This window comes from Macrotis lagotis, chromosome X (genome assembly GCF_037893015.1).
Source record: "Macrotis lagotis isolate mMagLag1 chromosome X, bilby.v1.9.chrom.fasta, whole genome shotgun sequence".
NCBI lineage: Eukaryota > Metazoa > Chordata > Mammalia > Peramelemorphia > Peramelidae > Macrotis > Macrotis lagotis.
In genome coordinates this window covers 54,114,115-54,136,549 of record NC_133666.1, presented here as the reverse complement: position 1 = coordinate 54,136,549, position 22,435 = coordinate 54,114,115, and the positions used below count along the sequence as shown (strand labels likewise).

The 22,435-nt window shown below is 38.5% G+C and overlaps 1 protein-coding gene across 5 annotated transcripts in view; it reads right to left on the bottom strand.

Annotated features, from left to right (window-relative positions):
• The window catches only part of APOOL (apolipoprotein O like), an 87,227-nt gene that overhangs the window by 7,362 nt on the left and 57,430 nt on the right, over positions 1-22,435 (bottom strand). For 3 of the 5 annotated variants that reach the window (XM_074201481.1, XM_074201482.1, XM_074201480.1), the window contains exons 2-7: positions 15,530-15,677; positions 13,543-13,638; positions 10,067-10,189; positions 5,656-5,710; positions 3,811-3,909; positions 1,301-1,392 (exon numbers count right to left, since the gene is read on the bottom strand). In XM_074201481.1, the coding sequence (XP_074057582.1) occupies positions 1,301-1,392; positions 3,811-3,909; positions 5,656-5,710; positions 10,067-10,189; positions 13,543-13,638; positions 15,530-15,604 (540 nt within the window). In that variant the 5' untranslated portion in view covers positions 15,605-15,677. The remainder of the gene's footprint in view (positions 1-1,300; positions 1,393-3,810; positions 3,910-5,655; positions 5,711-10,066; positions 10,190-13,542; positions 13,639-15,529; positions 15,678-22,435) is intronic. The other 2 variants (XM_074201484.1, XM_074201483.1) reach the window with 1 other exon arrangement.

The window sequence follows — 22,435 nt, the reverse complement described above, 5'->3', positions numbered from 1 at the left end:
TTTTTCTCTCCCTGAGATTTTTTTGTTCTGTTCCTTTCTCACCCTGCCCTGCTTCTTTTCTGTTAAAAATACTCTTTAAAGTCATTCACCAAATATTTAGCAGCTTTTGGATGGGGATCTGGAGTTCTAGAAATGTTAGTACTGACATTCCACATTTGTGTCCTTTTCAATACTTCTCTCCATTAAAGTTGGTCACCAAAAATATCAGAGATAAAAACAAACAAACATAAAACCCAAATAAACCTAATCCCTATCAGTCCTAATGTCACCATGGGAAATGATTAGTACTTCCTGTATACACCCTACTTTGGTAAATCATTGGTGGCAAGGTAAGACAAAGTTATCAACCTAAGGGAATCAAATAGTAAAATCCAGCTAATTCCTAAGTAGCCTCTTTGGTGCTTGCTTTTCTTTTGCCCCATAATTTACCTATAGGAATATTCTCCTTGTGATGTGTTCATGGCACCAAGTATCAGAATTCATCCCTAAAAAAATCAATAATTAAAAAAATAGAATAATAGAAACCCAAATAGAGAGTGTTCTTTTGAGAAAGTCTGTATTATTTAAAACAGAGGAAGAAACTGTTCAGTAGGCAAGAAAAAAAAGGAAAAAAGACTAGAGATCTCTAACCTCTCTGTCCAAGAAAGCTGTAAACTCTCCTGAGAGCATGTGGGCACAAAGCAAATCCTAAAATGCAAGGGATGAAATGAGAAGAAACCATTCAGCTGTACAGTTGAGCTGACAAGAAAAACTGCAAGAGGGCTGAAATGAGATTTTCATGGAAAGGATTTCCTAGTTCCAGATGGTGTTCTAGACTTGAAATCCACACACACATACACATACATATTTTTAAGGCTTAAGAAGCCACTGCTGAATATCAATTGGCTGTTTCGAGCATTATGTTAATATGCTGCACTGAACAGCTGCCAGCAGGTGCAATTTTCCGTTAATTAAAAATTTAATTTTATAGCATTTAACAATGGAGCACTCCCCTCTGTATAAATTCAAAAGCAGTCTCTGAACTTAATATAAAAAAGAGCATTTATATTGTTTAATTTTATTTAAGTAAATTCATCCTGTCTGCTCACTTCTGATGGTCATGTAATTAAGAGTGTGGTATTTATCATGCTGAGATGCTAATGTGATTTTGTGTGACTAATGCCAACACACGAATGTTGATACCAACTCGAGCTCTCTGTAAATTAAAGGCTGCAGGTGTGGGACAACATTTAAATTTTGCAAAGCTTTGAGTTTAAACAAATATAAGACTGTTGATACCGTCACGATGAAAAGAACTTACCTTGGTAATTACTATTGCCTGAGTTGGGTAGCAAACAGATGCTCCTAAAGCGGTCAGTCCCAATGGATAAGCAATTTTCTTAAATTTAGAGCCTGTATAACCCAAACAAAGTAGTTAACTCCAAACAGATGCTTCGACAACATCAATGCTTTCTTCATCTCCCTTTCACAGCCAACATCCTCTAAGAAATTGCCCTTGGGAATCAAAGAGTCAAGATGGCAGCTAAAATAGCCTTGAAGAATTCAAGTCAATTAATACACGGCCCCCAGCCCCCAGCTGTCATGTTCAATTCATGTATGGTGTTTGCACAGTCTCCTTTTTTTTCCCCTTTTTTCATGGCTCTGCTTCATTCAGTATTTTAAAAGCTAAGCAATTCTGCAATGCCTAAGAAATCCACAACCAGTAAATCCCGAAGCCTTTCCCAGGTTTAGAAATACAACTAAGTGTGCGGATTCATCTCTGTAGAGATAGTGAAGCAACAGAGTAGACAAGAGTGCTGGACTTGGGAGTCTGTAACACCCAAGTTCACATATGGCCTCAGACAGCAGCTATGTGTGGCCGTGGGCAAGCCCTGAACCTCACTTTACCCTGTTTCCTCATCTGTAAAACTGTAAAATACTTTGCATACCTTTAGGTTACATATAAATGTTACTATTGTTATTACTGTTAGAAATAATGGATGGCCTGCAGAGATGCCATGGACAGATGAAATACATTCTCTGTAAAAAGGCCTCTAGCTCAATGATAGGAGCTCAATGATAGGGTCATGAACTCAGAGCTGGAAGTGACCTGCAGAAATCACTGAGTCCAACTTCCTTAGTTTCCTGATAACAAAACTGAAGAGCAGGGAGGTCGGGCAGTCCGCCAAGGCCACACAGGCAGTAAGCTTCAGAGACAGGACTCGAATCAAGGCCCTCCATAATCACCAGAGTACCATGCTGCACATGGAGTGAGCAAGTCAAAGGTCAGTCTTGATTGCATACAGCCCTCTGGCGAAATGGAAAAACAATTTAGCAACTTGGGTGTACTAAGCATTTGGGTCTACTAAGCCAGGCACAAATGCAATGAACATCACAAAGACAAAAGAGAGATTCTTCAGAGAGTCAGTCAATTGAGAAGTTGATTTCTAGGCCTGGGTAAGGCTTCTGTAATCATAGGAATAATGACTTGGGTCTTCTCACAGAGAATTGGGTCTTGCTACTCTCTAGTCTCCAGTGAATCATTTGCTCACTTCCAGTTCAGTTTGAACAGCTCTGCTCTCAGATTCAAATAGATCCATTATGGGCTAGGTGCAGACAGTGCAGAGGTGGGTAGGAATGGACTGAACACATAAAACCCCAGAATGTTCTCTCTCCACACAAGGTTGCCAACTACTCCCTTGAGACACATGAGAAGTCAAAGTGGGACCCCTGAATTTCCTGGCTTTTGCCCTTTTCACTTGGGTCTTAGCTTTAGCTGCAATAAATGACCACATGTATTTTCACAGCAATTAAATCAGTCTCTGTTTACAGGTTAGGGTTTGCCCAAAAGATTAAAGTATCACTCATACCTTCTTTTTCCTCCCCACAAAAGAACAAAGGCCACTCTGGTAAGAAGGAAATTCTTATTTGGGATCAACAATCCTATTCTAATAGCTAGAGATATTTTGTTGAATGACCTAGTTCAGAACATAGTGATATGTCCTTTTTTAGAAGAGGGTGGTAATGACAGACTAAAATTTTTCAATCAAATTTCCTTAAGTTTTGTTCAAATATAACCTTGTTATATAGTATACCATGAATTGTGATAATTTCCAAATGAATAAATTTATTACATATATTCAAATTTAAGTTGTCCTCAAATATATATATTAGCATGAAATTCTTTTTTTTAGAAAGTTCTGATTTATTTTGAGTTTTACAATTTTTCCCCATTCTCGCTCCCCCCCCCCCCCAGAAGGCATTCTGTTAGTGTTTACATTGGTTCCATGTTATACATTGATCTCAGTTGAATATAATGAGAGAGAAATCATATCCTTAAGGAAGAAAACTAAATTATAAGAGATAGCAAAATTACATAATAAGATAACGGTTTTTTCCCTAAATTGAAGGTAATAGTCCTTGGTCTTTGTTCAAACTCCACAGTCCTTTCTCTGGATACAGATGGTATTCTCCATTGCAGATAACCCGAAATTGTCTCTGATTGTTGCACTGATGGAATGAGCGAGTCCATCAAGGGTGATCATTACCCCCATAGCATGAAATTCTTAATAGACTATCTTCAGGTTTCAAAAGACTTTATCATCTTTTATTTTAAAAAAAGAGAACATTAATAAAAACAAATTTTGTAAAATGTATTCAACTTTAAAAGTTATTTGAAAGACTATCACATTTGTAGAAACATCCATCTAAAAGAAAAATTTTTTAAATGATTTTGTCTAATTATAATATATGCTTTGAAAATACTTTATACTTTCTGGAAAAAAACCAAACCAACCCATGACAGTAAAGAGAAAATAAAGCAAAAGCTACCTTTTTTGGCTGAAACCAAGCCAACCAATCCTGAAGCTGCAATCACACCAATTTTTGGAAAAAAATCTTGAGGTGGGTTCTTCAGATAAACATATGCATCTCAAGAAATCACAAAAAGCAACAATTTAATGGAAAATCGTGCCATTCAATATTACATTCTACTTGGTATGCTTACAATAAGGGGGAAGCTAGGTGGAGCAGTGGATAGAGCACAAGCCCTGGAGTCAGGAGGAGGTGAATTCAAATCTGACCTTGGACACTTAATAATTACCTAGCCGTGCGGCTTTGGGCAAGTCACTAAACCCTATTGCCTTGTCAAAAAAGGGTAGATATGCTTACAATAAATGTATGTGTAGACAGGTAAAAAGCCAACTAACTAGTAAACTGTGAGCAAATTTTTCTGAACTTATTTCTCAAGAGGGCTAGTCAAGAGACACATCTGGGCAGGCCTCTGAAGTTAGAATGAGATATTTATTAAATGAAAAATGGGAGAACTTCCTTCACCTTCTGATTTTCAGATACTGCTCATATTTCAACATCTCCCATAGCAGGATCGTACTTTCAAATTCTACATTGCTGGGGAATGGATCTTAAGGGGAATCAAAAGGAAAATAGGGTGAAGTCCAGACTATGTATATGCTGCTCTTGCTTGGACTTCAGCAATTGCCACAAAATGTATAGGTAAAGGCGGCCAGAAGGGCAGCCCAGACCTTTACTGAGTAGCTTCAAATGAGTAGAGCAGAGAAACACTAAAAAGAGAAAAGTAGGGCCTTGATCCATTCATATCTCCAAATCTAAACCTACATCTAAATATGAGCAGAGACCAGAAGTTTCAATTCTTGAATGATGGACTTTCAAGACCTTTGTGACACTGAACAGTCTGACACGGCTTTTGGTATGGCCATTGGCTCTGAAATGAAACCAGTAACCAGGCAGCAGCAGGTAAGGAGCAGAGTTGGAAGTCCAGACCATGGAGAATTTGGCATCCTAGAACTAGAAGACACCTTACTCCAAGCCCATTTTTGCAGATGAGGAAACTGAGATTAAGTGACCAGAAGAGATTAAGTGATGTGCCCAAAGTCACAGATAATAAAAAGTAGGGATAGGAGTTAACCACAGGTGTATTGCCGCCCAGTCTCATAATTTCCCCCAATAGACAGCAACACTATCAAATCAGAGATGCACTATTGCCTTGAGCAACAAATTCAAAGGAAATTACATATTCACAGAGGTCATGAGCTAAAGCTGGGCTGAAACTCTGAATTAATATCTATGCATATATATATATGTATATATATATATATACATATATATACATATGGATCATTAACTTTGTAGATTATCTGTAATGAACTGATACTTCAAAGTTGTCCTTTCCTCTGTTCAGAGGATGCAAATTCATTTGACTGTTAACCGAACGCAAGCATGATTAAATGGAAGGGGAATCTGTATTGCCAAAAATCACATCCCATATTCCCCTGGCAAATAAAAAGAGTTTGTGGATATGCCACTATTTAGCCACAGCTTTCACCCACTGGCATTAATATTCAAAGACTGATTTGATGTTACATTACTTCCTGAAAGTTTTACAATTGCAACACATTTCAGAAAACAGCATTTATTATTTTAAATAGTCACCAATTAATAGATTGCTGCTCTTAATTTCTTCTTTGGCTTTGGATAAACAACATAGGAACCAACCTTTGATACAGATGATCTGTTTAATGACTTCTCGATTTGTTTCCTGTCTTATCCACAGGGCAAAGGGACCAAGTATGTCTTTCTCAATTGAATTTTATGATTCATAGTCACCAGAACATTTTGAGTTATAACTAGTTTATTTACCTTTCCCAAACTGTACAGTATCCAGTATTCCATTTTTCATCCAAACATAAACACCCTACCATAAAAAAAGGAAAAAAAGCAAATTAGCCATGTGAGCCCTTAAAAATGATACAAAATAACCCATATCTTCCAAAGTGGATAAAAAGGTAAAGTGAGTAAATAGGGATTTGGGAAGAAGAGACCTTTTGGGGAGAAGCTCGAATCAAGAGAGTAATGGACGAATGGAACTACTGAACATTTCAAGAAGAAAACACTAATAAATAGGGCATTAAGCTACTACTTACGGTTTTTACCATGAACCTTCAGTAAGCTTATCTGAAGCCCTAGTTTTCCATTCTGTAAAAATGATACTACCCACAACTTTTCTTCCTGAAACATCTATCAATACTGGGGAGTAGCTCACGAAGTAATGCATAAATACAAACATTTATCAAATTGAAAACAATCAAAAAGGATGAAATTTTAAGAAGGGAACTTTTTTCATTTTAGATGAACCATCTGATTAATGTGCAGGGCATCAACAACATAATGATCTAGGGGAGAGCAAAGCAAAAAATTCCCAGAGGGAAGGCAATGATCTCTTCAGTACATACTAGGTTTCTTTCACTTTGGGTGCTATGTTGCTACAGGGAGGTGATGTTGCTATATTGAAGACTATACTAGCAGAATACAAGTGGCAGGCCCTACCAAACTAGAAAGGTTTTCAGCCTACTCCAGGTCATGAAGTGTTAGTTGTCTAAGGACCAGCCTAGCTAAATATGACTCCATCACTAAAAGGCTGGTCACAAGGAGAATGAGTTGATGTCACTGACAAGTTCATTCTCAAAAGCCTATTCTGAAATACTGAAGAGCTAGAAGGAAAGTTAGAGATCATCTAGTCAAACTCTTTCATTTTACAGATAAGAGAACTTTGGTGTGGACAAATGACTGAGGTATGGACAAGGCCACATAGCTAATCAGTAATATAGTTAGGACTCAAATCCAGAAAAATGTCTGACTTGAACATATCATCTCAGAACTCTTGTTATATGATTCTAGACCCTGTTTAGTGGAATGCCGAATGCCAAGAAAAGGCCAGTCAATATTACCTGGTGGGAAGCCTATATATGTGTCAATGTTAACATGATAATAACCAGCCAATCAATCAATTAAATGGGTTAGGTGTCTACTATGCAATGAGAATAGTGCTACGCAGTGTTGTCTGCCCTTCATTCTTGAAGAAGGCCCTGATATTAGGGAGGTGATGCTATAACATGCATGTGGAACTGGATTGGAGCGGGGTTCTTGATTCAGTTATGGTGGGTGCTCCCTTCTGCCAATGAGAATCCCCTTTCTACACAAGCTTACGCATGCATTTGCCTTCTTAGATGGTATCATGAATTGATGACAAGTTCATCTTCCTTGTGACTACTCTTTTAGTGATGGAGTCACATTTAGCTAGGCTGGTCCTTAGTGAGGACCAGCTGACAGGACCAAACAACCAACCAAAGCTCTCTTGGAATGTTGAGAACTAAGAAGAGTGGACTCTTAGGCTGGGCTAGGTCACTAGCCTCACTTTCTCCTCTGGAGTCATCTGAGTTCAGTGATCAGGTTTGAACTGACATAATGTCTATGATTGGAGATGGCTCTGGATTTGAAGCAATCAGGGTAAAGTGACTTGCTAAGGTCACACAGCTACTAAGTGTCTGAGACCAGATTTGAACTCAGATCTCCTGATTTCAGGGCTGATGCTCTATCCACTATGCCATTCAGTTGCCCCTAGGGCAATAGGGTTATAAAGACAAAATGAAACAGACCTTGCCTTCAAGGAGCTTACATCCTAATGGAAAACACAAAATAGTCTTAAGAGAGAAAACCTGGACCAAAATGGGTACACCAAGTTCCACTGCTCTGACTGTGATCCCACCTGGCTTTCCATAAAGGATAGCACCATATCAGAGCTCAGCTGGGAGTGCTTCCAGTGCATACATTTCTCCCCAGCTCCACCAATACTGAATTTTATAACTCTGAATTAACCATAAAGTGGTCATGAGACATGAGTTGTTTTAATTTTTGCCCAATAAGCAGAATCTTACCAGTTATTCAGGTGGTGATCAATGCTTTAGCCTTTGATCTATGGTTTTAAGGAGAAGTGAAGGTACTGCCCTGAACTGACACAGAGAATTTCTTTACCAGGGAGGTCTTTATGCCAGTGAGATTGTAGCCCCAGTTCTGATCCTTAATCCTATCCTTTGATCTGGGGAGGAATAGATCTTAATCTTAAAAATGATTAACAACTCTTTGAACAAACTTTGCTGTGTCTACAAGATCTCTAAAATCTTAACCTCGAGAAGCAGTTTGGCATTTCTTTGTCTCTGATAAGGGACAATGGGAACACATAGGTAGCTGACAGAAGAAACCAACTATCCAAAGCTCCCCTGGAGTGTTGAGAACTAAAAAGAGTAGATACTAGGATTGTTTAATGGAGCAGTATGACTCACAGGAAGCTGGTGGGAGAGAAAAGTGAAGCAATGGTCAACTCTGCCAACCAATAGGGCAAAGGACAAATGCCTTCAAGAAATCACTAGAATTCCTCAGCCCAGATTTCCTCCACAGCCCTCAGTCCTTTCCCTCAAACTCTTGAATTCCTCCTCCTCCTTTGTAGTATGCCACCAAACAATCATTCTTCCCCAGTAATATTTCAGGTGGAATGAGGAGAGATGACCCCTATTGAGTACCCAGTATCCTTTTCATTCTCCTTCCCTAAGGGTAGCAGACATAAAAGGTGTGGACTACTTGGGAAACAGCTTACCTGGGATGAGATTTGAGCCACATTTTTCTCATTAGCTAATCCACTAAATTACTGCCTACCATATCCAGAACCACAATCCAACTCTTCTGACTCTCCAAATCCCTTCACCAGATGTTATGGAGGCAACAAGCAAAGCAGCTTTCAAAGGGAAGGCAACTTAAAGCACTGTGTTAAATAAGGGCAAGAGAAGATCTGGGATGGGGCATGAACAAAGCCTGTGAGCAGCTATTCTCTATGAAGTGGATATGCATGCACTGGGATGGCAGGGAAAGAGAATGACATGAAAATCTACAGGCAGCAGGATGAGAAGGTTCAAGGAGAAGTGGAATGCTGCTGAATTCTTGGTCTTTGCTGATAATCCAGACAAATCTAAAGCAAAATTAATGCTTGTTGAGAAATTGAAGCAAAATTGTGGGTGAGTTATGACCACAAGGGGGCAGTGTTCCCCAAGTTTTGAAGCACTAAGGCACCAGGAGCAGGAGTTGAGAGGCCGAGACATCTCCAAGACTAACAGAATCCCAAGGAGAAGTCGTTTGTAAGGACTAGGTATTTTTTTAAATTATAAGTGAGCAAAGTTGTTTACATTCAAAATGCAATGTCTTTAAAAGTGCCTTTCAGCCCATTTCTTCTAACATTAACGGGAATGAAATGTCCTTTTGGTCCTAAATTGGAGGACAGCTACAGGAGCAATTTAAGGGTGTCTTGGGAGGACTCTGCTTCACTAAAGACAAATTTGAGAACGCTAAGGAAAATTTGGTCTCCAGAGACCTAAGCCTGAATCATCTGACGGCTGCTGTTAGCCTCAGGTGTGTGAATCAGCCCTTAATTAGTCAAGACATTTTCCCTGAGATCAAACTATTAAGAATGGATTGAGCCTCCTTAAAAAGACAAACAGTACTGTCAGAAAAAGATCGTGACAAGCTCAGAATGAACAAAAAACAACCCAATGTCTTCCCAGAAGCTCATTTAGATGAGGGATTCTTAACCTTTTCTGGGCTTCCTGGACCCCGGAGGGAGGCTAATGAAACCAATAGGCCCCCTTCTCAGAATCCTGTTTTGACAGAAAATTAAATGCATTAGATTACAAAGGAAATCAGTTAAATTGAAATGGTTTTCAAAATAGTCCCCCCAAACCAAAGTTCACAGACCTCAGGTTAAGAATCCCTTATTCAGAATGACACGTTTTCAACAGTGGAATTTTCCAGGACTGTGATACAGATCTATGAACTACAGAAAATGTTTTTTGCAAATCTACAAAGCAACAGAGAATGGCTACAGGAGCAGGTCTGGATGGTAACTGGGCTAGAATGATGGTGTCAGTGATTCTGATGCCAGTATGGAGATACCAAGGTCACACAATGACAACAGCATCACCGAGATTCCTTTTAGGTCAGTGCCCAGCAACAGAGAGCCTGGGGGAGCCAGGCCCAGATGGGAGCACGTGAGACTTACCTGCCCAGGGACAATTCAGCAATGACAACCTGGAAAAAATGGTTTGGGGTGTGCCAATTTACACCAAGCGATACCTGAAAACACTCGAGCTGTTGGATGGATAAGAACACAAACCAGGCCCTTGAGAGCTCTTGGTTAGGAGAGGGAGCACTAACAGAATGGTCTTACTTTGCACCAGCCAACATAATGCCAGGCTGTCGTTCGGATGGAAGCAATGCCTCTTTGTAAGCTACCAGGCTGCTCTTCAATGTATTGAGCATGATGAAGACATGGTACATTATAAATGGGGAGCTAGAAAGGCAAAAAAGAAACAAAAACACAAGTTTATATCCGAGTTTCTTTCTCTCTCTCTCTCTCTCTCTCTCTCTCTCTCTCTCTCACACACACACACACACACACACAAACACACAAACACAGATTATGGAAAGCTCAAGGAAAAAACCAAACCCTTTGCCCACAAAGTCTCTCAACACTTGCTTCCTTACTACAATACTGTCACATTTTCAGGGTTTTATACATGTTGTTTAGTGACTGACACATGGGTGGCTAATCAGCTCAGCCTTCATTATCTAGCAAGGCTGGAACATGAGACATAATTAAAGAAAATCCAAGTGTGGAAACCAGGAAGCAAACAAGAGTTCCCAATGGCTCCTGGGCAGCTCAGCTCTTCTGCTGCAGGGGCTGTGGGCCTCTCAATTGAGTATTATTATTAGTCCAGGATTTTACTAGAGCAGAGATACCAAATGATCGGCTGCTGCCCGGGCAGCTTTCTCAGTTAGTTTGGACACCACTAAGCCAACAGCTACATGGAGGCAAGGAAGCCAGTGACTTCTTCACTGGACAGTCTCTCCAACACAAATAGACATCTTCCTTATTAACAATCTCACCTCCCATCTGAGAACATGACCATGCCAGAGACCATGCCCCCTGGGGGCTCCACTCTCCTCACTAGTGGTGGTCTATCCCTCTCCCTTTGGGAAAGCTCCTGCCTCAGCTTCCCTTCACTCCCTTCTCCCTGGCCCCCTTTTGATGGCAGGGTCCAGCTGTTTTTGTATAGGCCTCTTGAGCATATAGTACTTGATGCAAAATAAACACTTCATAAATGTTTCCTCCTTTCCTTCATCATATCTGCCTCTTTCAGGAGGGCAGGATCTCTGTGAAAGGCTTATGAAAGGGAAATGTTTATTAACTATGGCTAGATGGAGTCAGTGTAGATGGTAGTTATGAGTATGATGCAGAGTTTCCCCCAGGTCTGATCTCTAGTCACATTCTTCAGACACATCCCTCCCTCACTGCTCTCTAGATATCCAGAATCCTTATTCGTTCTTCCAGCTCCTCCTCCTCCTCTCCAGATTTGCTCTTAGATCCTTCATTAATGTTGAAGTATTATAAATGAGTGAGAATAACTTAGAGTTTTATCCTGTCCAAGGCTACTTTCAGTGTAACAGGGAAAAGGGCTTAGATGAGGCAGTGTAATAGAGTAGATGGTGAGAAAGCCTGGGTTCAAGTCCCACCTTAGACATATCCTGGCTGTGTGACCCTGGGCAAGTCCTTTAATAACTCAGTGATCCAGGCAATGCTCTAGGACCAGAAATTGTAAAGAAATGCTGAACTGTACTGGTTAATCCAACAAAAACACAATGTGATTTTAAGTTAAAGAGGTTCAACTCCCATGGCAGAGTTGCAGCCATCAGCCAGCAGAAAGAAGACTTCCAGAAGGTTGTCGCCCATGACTTCCTGGGCCTTTGGACCAAATGGCCTTGCTGGGTGTTCAGCAAAGAGGGGACAAATCCAGGGGCTTCTTGTCAGGACAAGAGCCCTTTACTAGGTGATCCTAGGTTAAGTCACTAAACCTTGTAGGCATTATTTCAGTTTCTTTATCTTGCCAATGAGCATGTTAGACTAGACGCCCCCCCCCCATTCCTAGTCGCCTGAATTGTTAGTAGAAATCAGTCAAGGATTTATTCAAAACTACTTAGATGAAATTTCGTAGAGGAGCTTTCCATCCAGTTAAATCTCATACATTTTTAACATTCACAAACTTGAATAATAAACTCCTATTTAGAATGTTGACGAGACTTTATGCAGGCAATAATCAAAAGGAGATTTGCTTAGGATAACTACCTACAAAAAGGGGAAAGGGAAGAAGCATTTATGGACCAGGTTCTGTGCTGAATACTTCACAACTATCATCACTTTGGATCCTCACAATGTCCCAGGGAGGTAGGTGCTTTTAATAGCCTTATTTGACAACTGAGGGAACTGAGGCAAACAAAGATTAAGGGATTTGCCCAGGGTCACACAACTAGTATGTGTCTGAGGCTGCATTTAAATTTGCTCTGACTCCAGATCCAGAGCTTTACCTACTATGCCACCTGGCTACCTTCAAAATATCTTCCTCAAGATTTGTGATTGGGGTTTTGCTAAAAATAGCTCTAAATTGAGATATAAGCCTCATTTTATATGGAGTGCCGATGAACACTATTAAAGTTTAAAATTACACTAAGACTTTTGGGACACTGCATAATAATATTTTGCAAAGTCACAATTAACTATGACTCGGATAAATTGTTTATGAATCAGTTTTTGTTTTTTAATGTACTGAAAAACATGCTTTTAAAAGGTACCCTGCATTTCATATCATATCATAAGACAGGAATTCTTATTTATTTGTTTTGAAAGTTCCCATGGGATTTTCTGAAAATATGTCAGTTCCTTCCACACATCCAAAACTGAACTCATTACTTTCTTTCCAGGATTTGGTTACCACCTAACACTCTGTTTCTGTTGAGAGCACCATTATTTCCAGAATCCCACAGGTTCCAAACCTTAGTCATTCCTGTCCCTTCCCATTGTCTCAGCTCCTAAATCCAATCAACTGGCCAGTTCCATCACTTCTTCCTCAGTTATCTCTTGCCTTGATCCCTGCATTTCCAAACCTACTCCTCTGGTATATTAGTTCAGGCTCCCATTATTTTCTGCCTGAATTACTGGAATAGTTTTCTAACTGGTCTCTCTACCTCTAGTCTCTAATCCTTTCCAACACATCCTTCATAAGGCTGCCAAAATCATCTTTCTAATGCATAGGTTTACTCCTACCACTCCCCTGATTTCCACAGCCTACTCAGTAGTCTGGCATTCACAGCTCCATGATGTGCTTCCAACCTGATATTTCTTGTCTTCATGCATGCTCAACTCTAACCCAGAGGCAGGTTCTTCCCTCAGCTGCTGCTGCTGTGGGCTCTCTTCTGCCTTATCTTTCTTGTCCCGCAGACCTGGGTCAGATTTGCAGCCCTGGTCAGCTCTCACAATCCTTTTTTTTTTCATTAAGGTTCAGCTAGGAGGCCCCCTCCTTCATTAGCACCCTCCCTGATGCTTCAGCTCAGACTTCTCCAAGGGTTTTCCTCAGCCTTATTATCCAAATGAAGGGAAGACTCAATGGATTAAAAAAAAAAGAAAAATCTACAATTGTACCTAGCAGGTGTCTAACATGTGGAAGGGAAATTGAGAATTTGGGTCGATGTAATTCCTCAATCTGGTTTGAACTCATTTCTCTCATTCACTGACATCAGAATGTTGTAAATCACTGTGTTTGATATTCTTCTTGTTCTACAAACAGAATAACCTCCAAGCAGGCAGCTTACCTGAGTTGGTTTCAGTGGCTTTCGGGGGGTTTCCTCTTCATTTATGGCGTGCACATTCAGAGATGCCAAAGTGGTGAGAGCTGCCAGCTTTTTCATCTGAGAGAGAAAAATCAGAGAGCTCATCAAGTTTGCTCCCCCTTTCCTATGCAGCTAGCTCTGAGATCATGCGAGGAGTGTTGTCATCTCCATCTAATACAAATAGAAGCCTATGTGCTCCATTTTTTTTCTTTGGGGAGGGCAATATAGGTTTGGATTTGAGAGTGAGCAGAAAGCTCTCATCTAGATCACAGAACCTCCCTGAACCTCAGTTGCCCATCTTGCTAGAATATTCAAAGGATAAGAAAGTATGGAAAAAACTTTGGAAAACTTAAAATGTGTTATATAAGTGTCAGCTATTATTTTTTCCCAAAATCCCTTTCTTATATTTCATTATTAACAGATACCAGAAGATCTTAAGTGTTTGCTACCTACCTACGTTAGTACAATGTGTAACAGCATGAATTTAAAGATGAATCATAGAATTTTAGAGTGGGAAGGAGCTTGATATAAGGCATGACAAAGTGGTTTGGATCCAGGAACTTGGTGATTTGGGAGGGGGAGAGGGGGTGGAAAAGGAAAGAGAAACAAAAGGGAATGTGGGTGGCAAAAGCAGGATGTTCCCTATGTAGTCAGTGTATAACTCAGACATTTTAGAGTTGGAATGACACTTGAAAGATCCAAACCCCTTACTTTACACATGAAGAAACTGAGGCCTAGAGAACTGAATTGTTTTGTTCAAAATCATCTAAGTAAGAAAAGAAAGAGCACAAGGAATGGACTCCAGGTTGGCTGTACTTTTCAGGGGCTTGCAACCAATGAGAGCCATGAAGCACTTCTTTCACTTGGTGAGGAGTCTTGTTGATGGCTTCCACTCTTCTTATCCCATCCCCTCCTCTGAAACCCAAGCCTACCCTCAGGTGCATCTAGGCAGGCCTCCCATTGTAGCTTGTGACATAGCACTGGCTACCTGGTATAAGATCCCTGGATTTTTTTTTAAGTGACAATAAAAAAATTCAGCGGAGTTGGAAGAATAGAATTCACTTCTGAGGTTGACAAGAAGATTGACCAAAATCCTAGGAGCAAGGGAAGGTGGCAATGCACCCAGGATGTGTTAAGAAGTGGCTACTTGAGCAACCAGGCTAAGCTCACCAATTGTACAGTGCTGATGGCTTGGACCCTGGGTCACAGATCAATATAAGAACTTGAATTTTCAGGATTCCAAGATTTCAGAGTTCCTTAGGATTCACAACTCTGCTACTTCCCATTTTAGAGCTAAACTTATGAAAATTCCTGGGAAACAGCATCTACCCAACTCAAAAATCATTTCCAATGTATTATTTTTCAAAATTTGTTTTTGCCATTTTCAAGCTTTGGACAAAGACTAAAGTTGTATACTTCCTTTAACTTTCTTTGAGTTATTAAGATTACTATGGCATTTAGTAGAAGCTAAAAGAGGATGGTGTTGCAGTGGTGATTTGAGTACAGGGCAAAGAACATCAACTCCATAGTACTAGGTTCAAATCCAGCTTCAGATAGGGCATATATGGCCTTGGAAAAGTCACCAAACTTTCCAGGCTTCAATTTCATTTAAAAAAAAAATGACTACAGGGGTGGCTAGGTGGCGCAGTGAATAGAGCACCGGCCTTGGAGTCAGGAGTACCTGAGTTCAAATCCGACCTCAGACACTTAATAATTATCTAGCCATGTGGCCTTGGGCAAGTCACTTAAACCCATTGCCTTGAAAAATCTAAAAAAAAATAATTATATAGCAGCACAAGGTCCTTTTGGTTTTAGGTCTTTGCTCCTATGATCCCTTTCAGACAAGAAAAATCTAAAAGTTTTCCTTGCAAAGAGTCCAAATAAAAACTTCTGCATTAAGACACACTGCTTTCCAGATTGTCCATTTGTACTGTTTAACTTCTGGAGATTTTATGTGGGGGGGGAGTACCTTAGGAGAAACAGGTGATGCCAAGAATTTTCTTGCTTGCACATTATCTTGCACAGCAGCAGTACCTGGACCCATTTTTCAATGCTATTTTAAGAGAGTAGACTGCTGACTCCAGCTGAGCAATTTCCTCCTTTAAATAGGCATCTACCTGGATGGTACAGAGGATCAAGAAGGCACATAGTCTCAAGACCACCTTGTACAAATTTATTTGTTAATAGGAAAAAACAAAATAAAAGTCTTCACTCTTGTTAAGGTTTGTACTCAAGATTCCTCTTCAACAAGAAATTCTCCCTTTTATTTTCAAGGCTTCCTGTAACACATATATAAGCATGTATAGTTTTTTCCTACTGATTCATCTATTCCTGGAACCCTAATCCACATAAATTTTTCTTCAGGTTATGTGTTAGGAATGGTTAGAGGTGAGGGTCTCTTCCCACTCAACTGCTGTGATCCCTTTTTCTTCTCATCCTTTGTCTGGTATGCATTTTGTGTTCTAGTGAGAATTTTAATAGTATAAATAAATATATGAATTATTTGGAACTTCAATAGAAAAGTTAAAAGAAACTCAACTCCTAGTTCTACCCCGCCATACACCTCAACAAAGAGGGAAGAAAGGGCAGAAATAGGTATTTATTAATTGCTTATTCACTTCTAGGAACAGCTAGATGACACTGTAGTGGATAGAGCACTATACCTGGAGTCATCAAGATTTATCTTCCTGAGTTCAAATCCAGCCTCAGACATTTACTAGTTTTGTGACCCTAGGCAAGTCACTTAACCTTGGTTGCCTTAGTTTCCTAATCTTTATAAAATGAGTTAGAGAAGGAAATGGCAAACCATTCCAGTATCTTTGTCAAGAAAACCCCAAAAGGGGTCATGGAGAGTCAGACATGACTGAAAAATCACCTGAACAGCAAGAACTGAAAGAGCCTGCTATTTGCTAGGCACTGTGCTAAATGCTTTTCAAATATCATCTCATTTGATTCTCATCGTAACCCTGAGAGGTAGGTGCTATTATATCTCCATTTATAGTTGAGGAAACTGAGACAAAGAGAGATAAAATGACTTGTCCAGAGTCACACAACTAATAAGTGATAGATCTTCTTGATTCCATGCCTAATGCTCTATCCACTGCAGTACACCTAGCACCTCAACAAGACAAGATTATAACATTTACTTCAATAACAAATTATTTGACAGGTATTTATAAGTATGTACTGTGTGCCAGTTCCTGGGCAAAATGCTTTACAGAGATTATTTCATTGATCCTCCTGACAGTCTTAGGAGGCAGGTACTGAACTTGGCTTTTTTCCTATCACTGGGGATAGCTCAAAATTCCATCCTTGTCTGGAGTCACCTTTGGGAATTTTGTGGAGAAATGGCCAATTACTCTGTCACCTTGTACTCCATTATGGAGTAAGTTGGTGACTCACCTGCCACTGATCCCAGTGGATGGTGTCAGGTCTGAAGTCAATTTAACTAATCTCGGTCAGCCTCAGTTTCCTTAATTGTATAATAGGGATCATAACAGCACTTGAACACTGGAAGCAGTTCTAGGTTTCAGGAAAGAGCATTGAGCTGTACAACCTTTGTGGGAACTTTCAAAGAAATCTTAATGAATCTTTCAACCAATGAAAAATAATAAGATTGGTTCATATTTGCTTTTCCTCTTCATTGACAAGGCATTCCTAGAGTAGCACCTTATGTGGTAGAGTTTACAAATAGCAGAATTTGAATGACTTTAAATGAATTAAGATCAGTTAAATTTCTCTTAAGACTCAGATCTTGGGGTGGCTAGGTGGCGCAGTAGATACCCTGGAGTCAGGAGTACCTGGGTTCAAATCCGTTCTCAGGCACTTAATAATTACCTAGCTGTGTGGCCTTGGGCAAGCCACTTAACCTCATTTGCCTTGCAAAAACCTAAAAAAAAGACTCAGATCTTATAAGTGTATTTAATTACCAAAAAATAAAAGTTCACTGCCTTTGTAGAAAACTTTCTTTAGTAACATTATTTTTCTTTCCCTTTCAAGACATCAATGTTATCTCATCAGTTAAAAAATACAGTAAGTATTAGGTACAGTCTTTACCCAAGGGATTTATTTTTATGACCAGAATTGAGATTTAAAGAATTACTCCTCCACTAGAGTTCAAATGTTCAACGGTTTTCTCTGTATAACATAAATTAATCTGGTATTAAGAATCTAGTTTTAAACACTGGCCTCTTGTTTATATGTGAACATCATAACAACGTATTATGAAAATTGAAAAGTATGTCACATATTACATGGAATATGTAAATTAAGACAAACCTTTAAAGGTGGATCAAACTGGGCAGTTAGATGGTGCAGTGGATAGAACACTGGCCTTGGAGTCAGGAGGACAGTAGTTTGAATACAGCCTCAGATCCTTTACACTTACTAGCTATATGCTGGTCAAGTCATTTAACTCCAACTGCCTCGTATTTAGGGCCATCTCTAGTCATCCTGATCTAAATCTGGCCACTGGACCCAGAAGGCTCTGGAGGAGAAAGTCAGGCTGGTGACTTAGCACAACCCCCTCACTCAAATCCAATTCATATGTTTGTCATGGCATCACCTCCGTGATGTCGTGGTGATCTTTAGAACAAAGGACAAACATCAGGGTGGGTCAAACTAAAAAATTAAACTTTAAAAGCTTACTATAACAAGAGTCCTGAGAGAAGTCAAACATATGGCATTATAATCTTCCCAAAAATTTGTATGAAGAATAAGGCTCAGCACAGTTTAGGAAGAAAGGGAAGCAACTAAGGGAAGAAACTCAAATATACTGATTTAAGTCTCTTATTACTGGGAGTGTCCCATACACAATAAAACCACAGTTTCAGTCCCTATCCCTAAGTCGATCACCCTACTTTGAAAACTAACACAGATGATCAGCTACTAGTTCCATGTGGCATATTTTAATTGCTCTAATAGATAGCCTTTCTTCTTTCCATCCTAGTTCAGATCCTAAACATCATACTATGTCTGCTTAGATTCCAGGGATGATCTTATAATCTCTTCTTAACAACAGTCTCATTTGCTTCCAAGCTATCCTGGACACCACTTTCAGATTAGCATTCCTAAACTAATAAAGCAATTACTGAATTTTAGTTTTAGAGGGACCCATAAAGTCATTAAGTCCAATCCCTTCATTTTAGAAAAGAAAATGAGTCTAAGATTTCTCTTAGGAGGGAACTGACTTCTAGATCATAGAATTTCCCTGCTCCACAAGCCAGAGCAATGCCATATTCCTAGCTGTCATAGAAACATTTATGAAATGAGAGATTCCATCTTGCAGTTTTAAAAAGAATGCATTCTCTAAGCACAAGTATCTAGAATGTTCCATAAGTTTTCATGCACTTTTAAGCTATTAAAATTTATACCTGCAGAAGACTGTTGGGTCTGACAGGGGAGATTAGATGATAACCTAATGTTTGAGGGGATGAAGATCAGCGCAAATAATTGTGGCTCCCCATTACATTACTGAAAATCTGGTATTACAGTTAAGAGTACATATAATGACTGAAGTGAATAAAAGCAATTTGATTGATTAAATCACTTAGTGTCTGTCTTTGCTTTAGACGATAGATACCTTGCCCATTTGAGCTGCTCTTTTTCACACAATGCCTTGGGTATTTATAGTCAAGAATTCAATTATGGAACTCTAGGTAATCACAAACAAAATACTACACATCCTATTAAAACTCCAATAGCACCCAAGGACGCAAGGATGGTACAACATTAGGAAAACAATCAATAAAATTTAAACAAAACCAAAATATATGAAGTTGAATGAACATATTAAAAGATAAGAAAAAAGCCCTTGTTGAAGAACAATATTCATTTATGCTAAAAATCCTGCAAAGTAAAGGCATAAAGGGACTTTAAAAAAGACATTTATTTAAAACCAAAAGCAGGCTTCATTTGCAATAGCGATACATTAGAACATCTAATAATATAGAAATGAAGCAAGGATTCCTGCTCTGTACTATTATTTGATGTAGTTCTAGAAATGCTAGCAACAGCAGCAATAAGAGAAAAGTTAAAGGCATAACGATAGGTAAAGAAGTAATAAAACTATCCCTATTTGCTGATGATATGATGGTACAGTTGGAAAATCCTAGGGAATCAGCAAAGATACTAACCGAGACAATTAATAGCTTTAGTCAAATTACAAGATAAAAAAGAAATCTTCAAAAATCAATAGCATTTCCATATAATAATGAGAAAAACCCAAAAAGCAATAACAGAAGGGAGAATCCCATTCTCCATAACTACAAAATGCATAAATATCTGGGGATTGACCTCCCAAAGCAAAAAAAAAAAAAAAAGATTCGTATAGATTCAATTATAAACTGCTTCTTAAAGAATTAAAGAACTTAAAAAGCTGGAAAAATATTCAGTACTTTGGGCTAGGCTGTGGCAATATAATAAAAATGGCAATACTACCAAAGGTAATTTAAATTTTCAATGCTATACCAATCAAATTACCAAGGATATACTTTCACAAATTTGATAAAATACTGACAAAATTTATTTGAAAACATGCAGAATCTAGATTATGGGAAATAATGAAAAGAAGTAAGGCCAAAGGGAAGAATAGCATGTCTAGACCTCAAACTATATTATAAAGCAGCAATCATTAAAGCTCTCTGGTATTAAATCAATGGAATAGTCTAGACAATAAACAATCAGAAACAATGGAACTTAATAACTTAGTCTTCAATGAAGCAGAAAACATTAAAATTTCCTAAGAAAGAATTCCTCATTTGGTAAAAACTGCAGAAAAAATTGGGAAAGCAGTCTGATAGAAATTAGGCTTAGATTAGTATTTCCACAATATGTTCTGAATGAATATATGACTCTAATATTAAAGATCATACTATAAAAACAATGAGAAGTGACGAAAATATCATCCATACCTCTCACAGGTACTTTAACAAATGTACTTGAACAAACAAGGAAGCAACTACGAAAGGTTTCAATACATGAAACTGAAAAGTTTCTACATAGACAGAATTAAGGCACTCAGACTAAGAAGAATGGTGGTAAAATAGGAAAGAAAATCTTTGTATCAATTTTCTCTGCTAAAGGTTTTGTAATCAAGCTATATAAGCAATTTACAAATATGTATAAAACTAACAGTCATTTTTGAATGGATGAGTGATCAAAGGATGTGAACAAATAAAATTTTCAATTCAAAAGAATTACAAAGCATTTACCATCGCATGAGAGAATTTTTCAAATTGCTAATAATAAGAAAAATGCAAACTCAAGACAATTCTGAGGCCTTACCTCATATCCTACAAAGAGGTAAAGATGACAAAAATGGCCATAATAGTGGAAGGATTATGGTATATTAGGCACACTAATACATTATTGGTGGAGTTGTGAAGTAATATAACTATTTTGAACGGCAATTTGGAATTATGTAAATAAAAATAGCTAAATTGTCCATTCCCTATGAACCAGAGACTCCAAATTGGGCTTATTCCCCAAGGAAGACATTAAGAAGATGAATGATCTTATGTACATGAAAATATTGATAGTAGAACTTTGTGACAGCAAAGAAAACAAAGTACATGACTATCAGTTGGGGAATGTCTGAACAAACTCTGGTACATGAACATAATTTAGTTAGAAATGATCAATGTGATAACTAAAGAGAAGCATGAGAATATCCACATGAAATGATAGAGTGAAGTAAGCAATGCCAAGAAAAACAATATTACACAATGACTACAACAATGTAAATTGAAAGAACAATCATACTCACACAGATAAAAAAGAATGTAGCAATTTAAAAATATCAAGCATAACTTGAAACAAGAAATATGAGATGATCTTTCTAACTTGCAGTTCTACTTGTTACCTGGGTGATCTTGGGCAAGTAATTAGACTTTTATGGGCTTCTGTTTCCTCATCGAGGCAATGAGGCAGTTGGATTAAAATTATATATGAAGTCCCTTTTAGCACTAATTCTAAGAGACAGCTGGGTGGTGCAATGGATAGAATGGTGGGCTTGGAGTCAGGATGACCTGAGGTAAAATCTGCTCTCATACACTAGCTGTATGATCCTGGGCAAATAATTTTAACTTCTGGTTTCAGTTTTCCCATATGTAAAAAAGGGAATATTAATAGCACCTACTTCCAAGTTACTCAGCTACCAATTCCAAGTGTTATGGGGATAAAATGATATGATATATATGTAAAGTTCTATCTCAATCTTAAAATGATATATATAGTATATGGAAGTTATTATTATTATATTGATTTTTATGACACTTTGTGAATAAACATAATATCTACACAATCATAATTAAAGTTACCTCAAAGGGCAATGGGGAACAAAATGGCAGCTCTAAGTAGGTTGTAGCATATATCTGATGATGAATTGCTTGAAAGATATGGTGATAAAATGCATCAAAGACATATTTTACTAGGAAAGACTGAGCCTGGTAAGAACTACATACAATAGATAGTTTTGAGTGTTGCACTGATATTCATGAATTATTAAAAGACCTAGTAGCCGGGTAAAGCCTTCAAGAAGTTACAGAGGAACACAAATAATAACCCAAAATGGTGAAACAAGGATAGGGTGCAATTTGTGGCAGGGAAGAAATACACCAACTGCCCTCAAAATGTCTCCATTGAAGTCTCAAAGAACCACCCACCCTTAAGCCTTGAATGGTTGCATGTGTTAGGCTTATTGTCCAGGGAGACCCCCTGATTTAGGTGTAGAGCAGCTCAATATATAACTATTAATATACTATTAGTCTTCTCTTTACAAGCCAGGAAACTTCTAAGACTGGAACATGATTCAGGACAGTAACTGTGCTTGTGAAGAACACAGACTTAAATTTAGGTTTTCAAGTTTCCAGGTCAA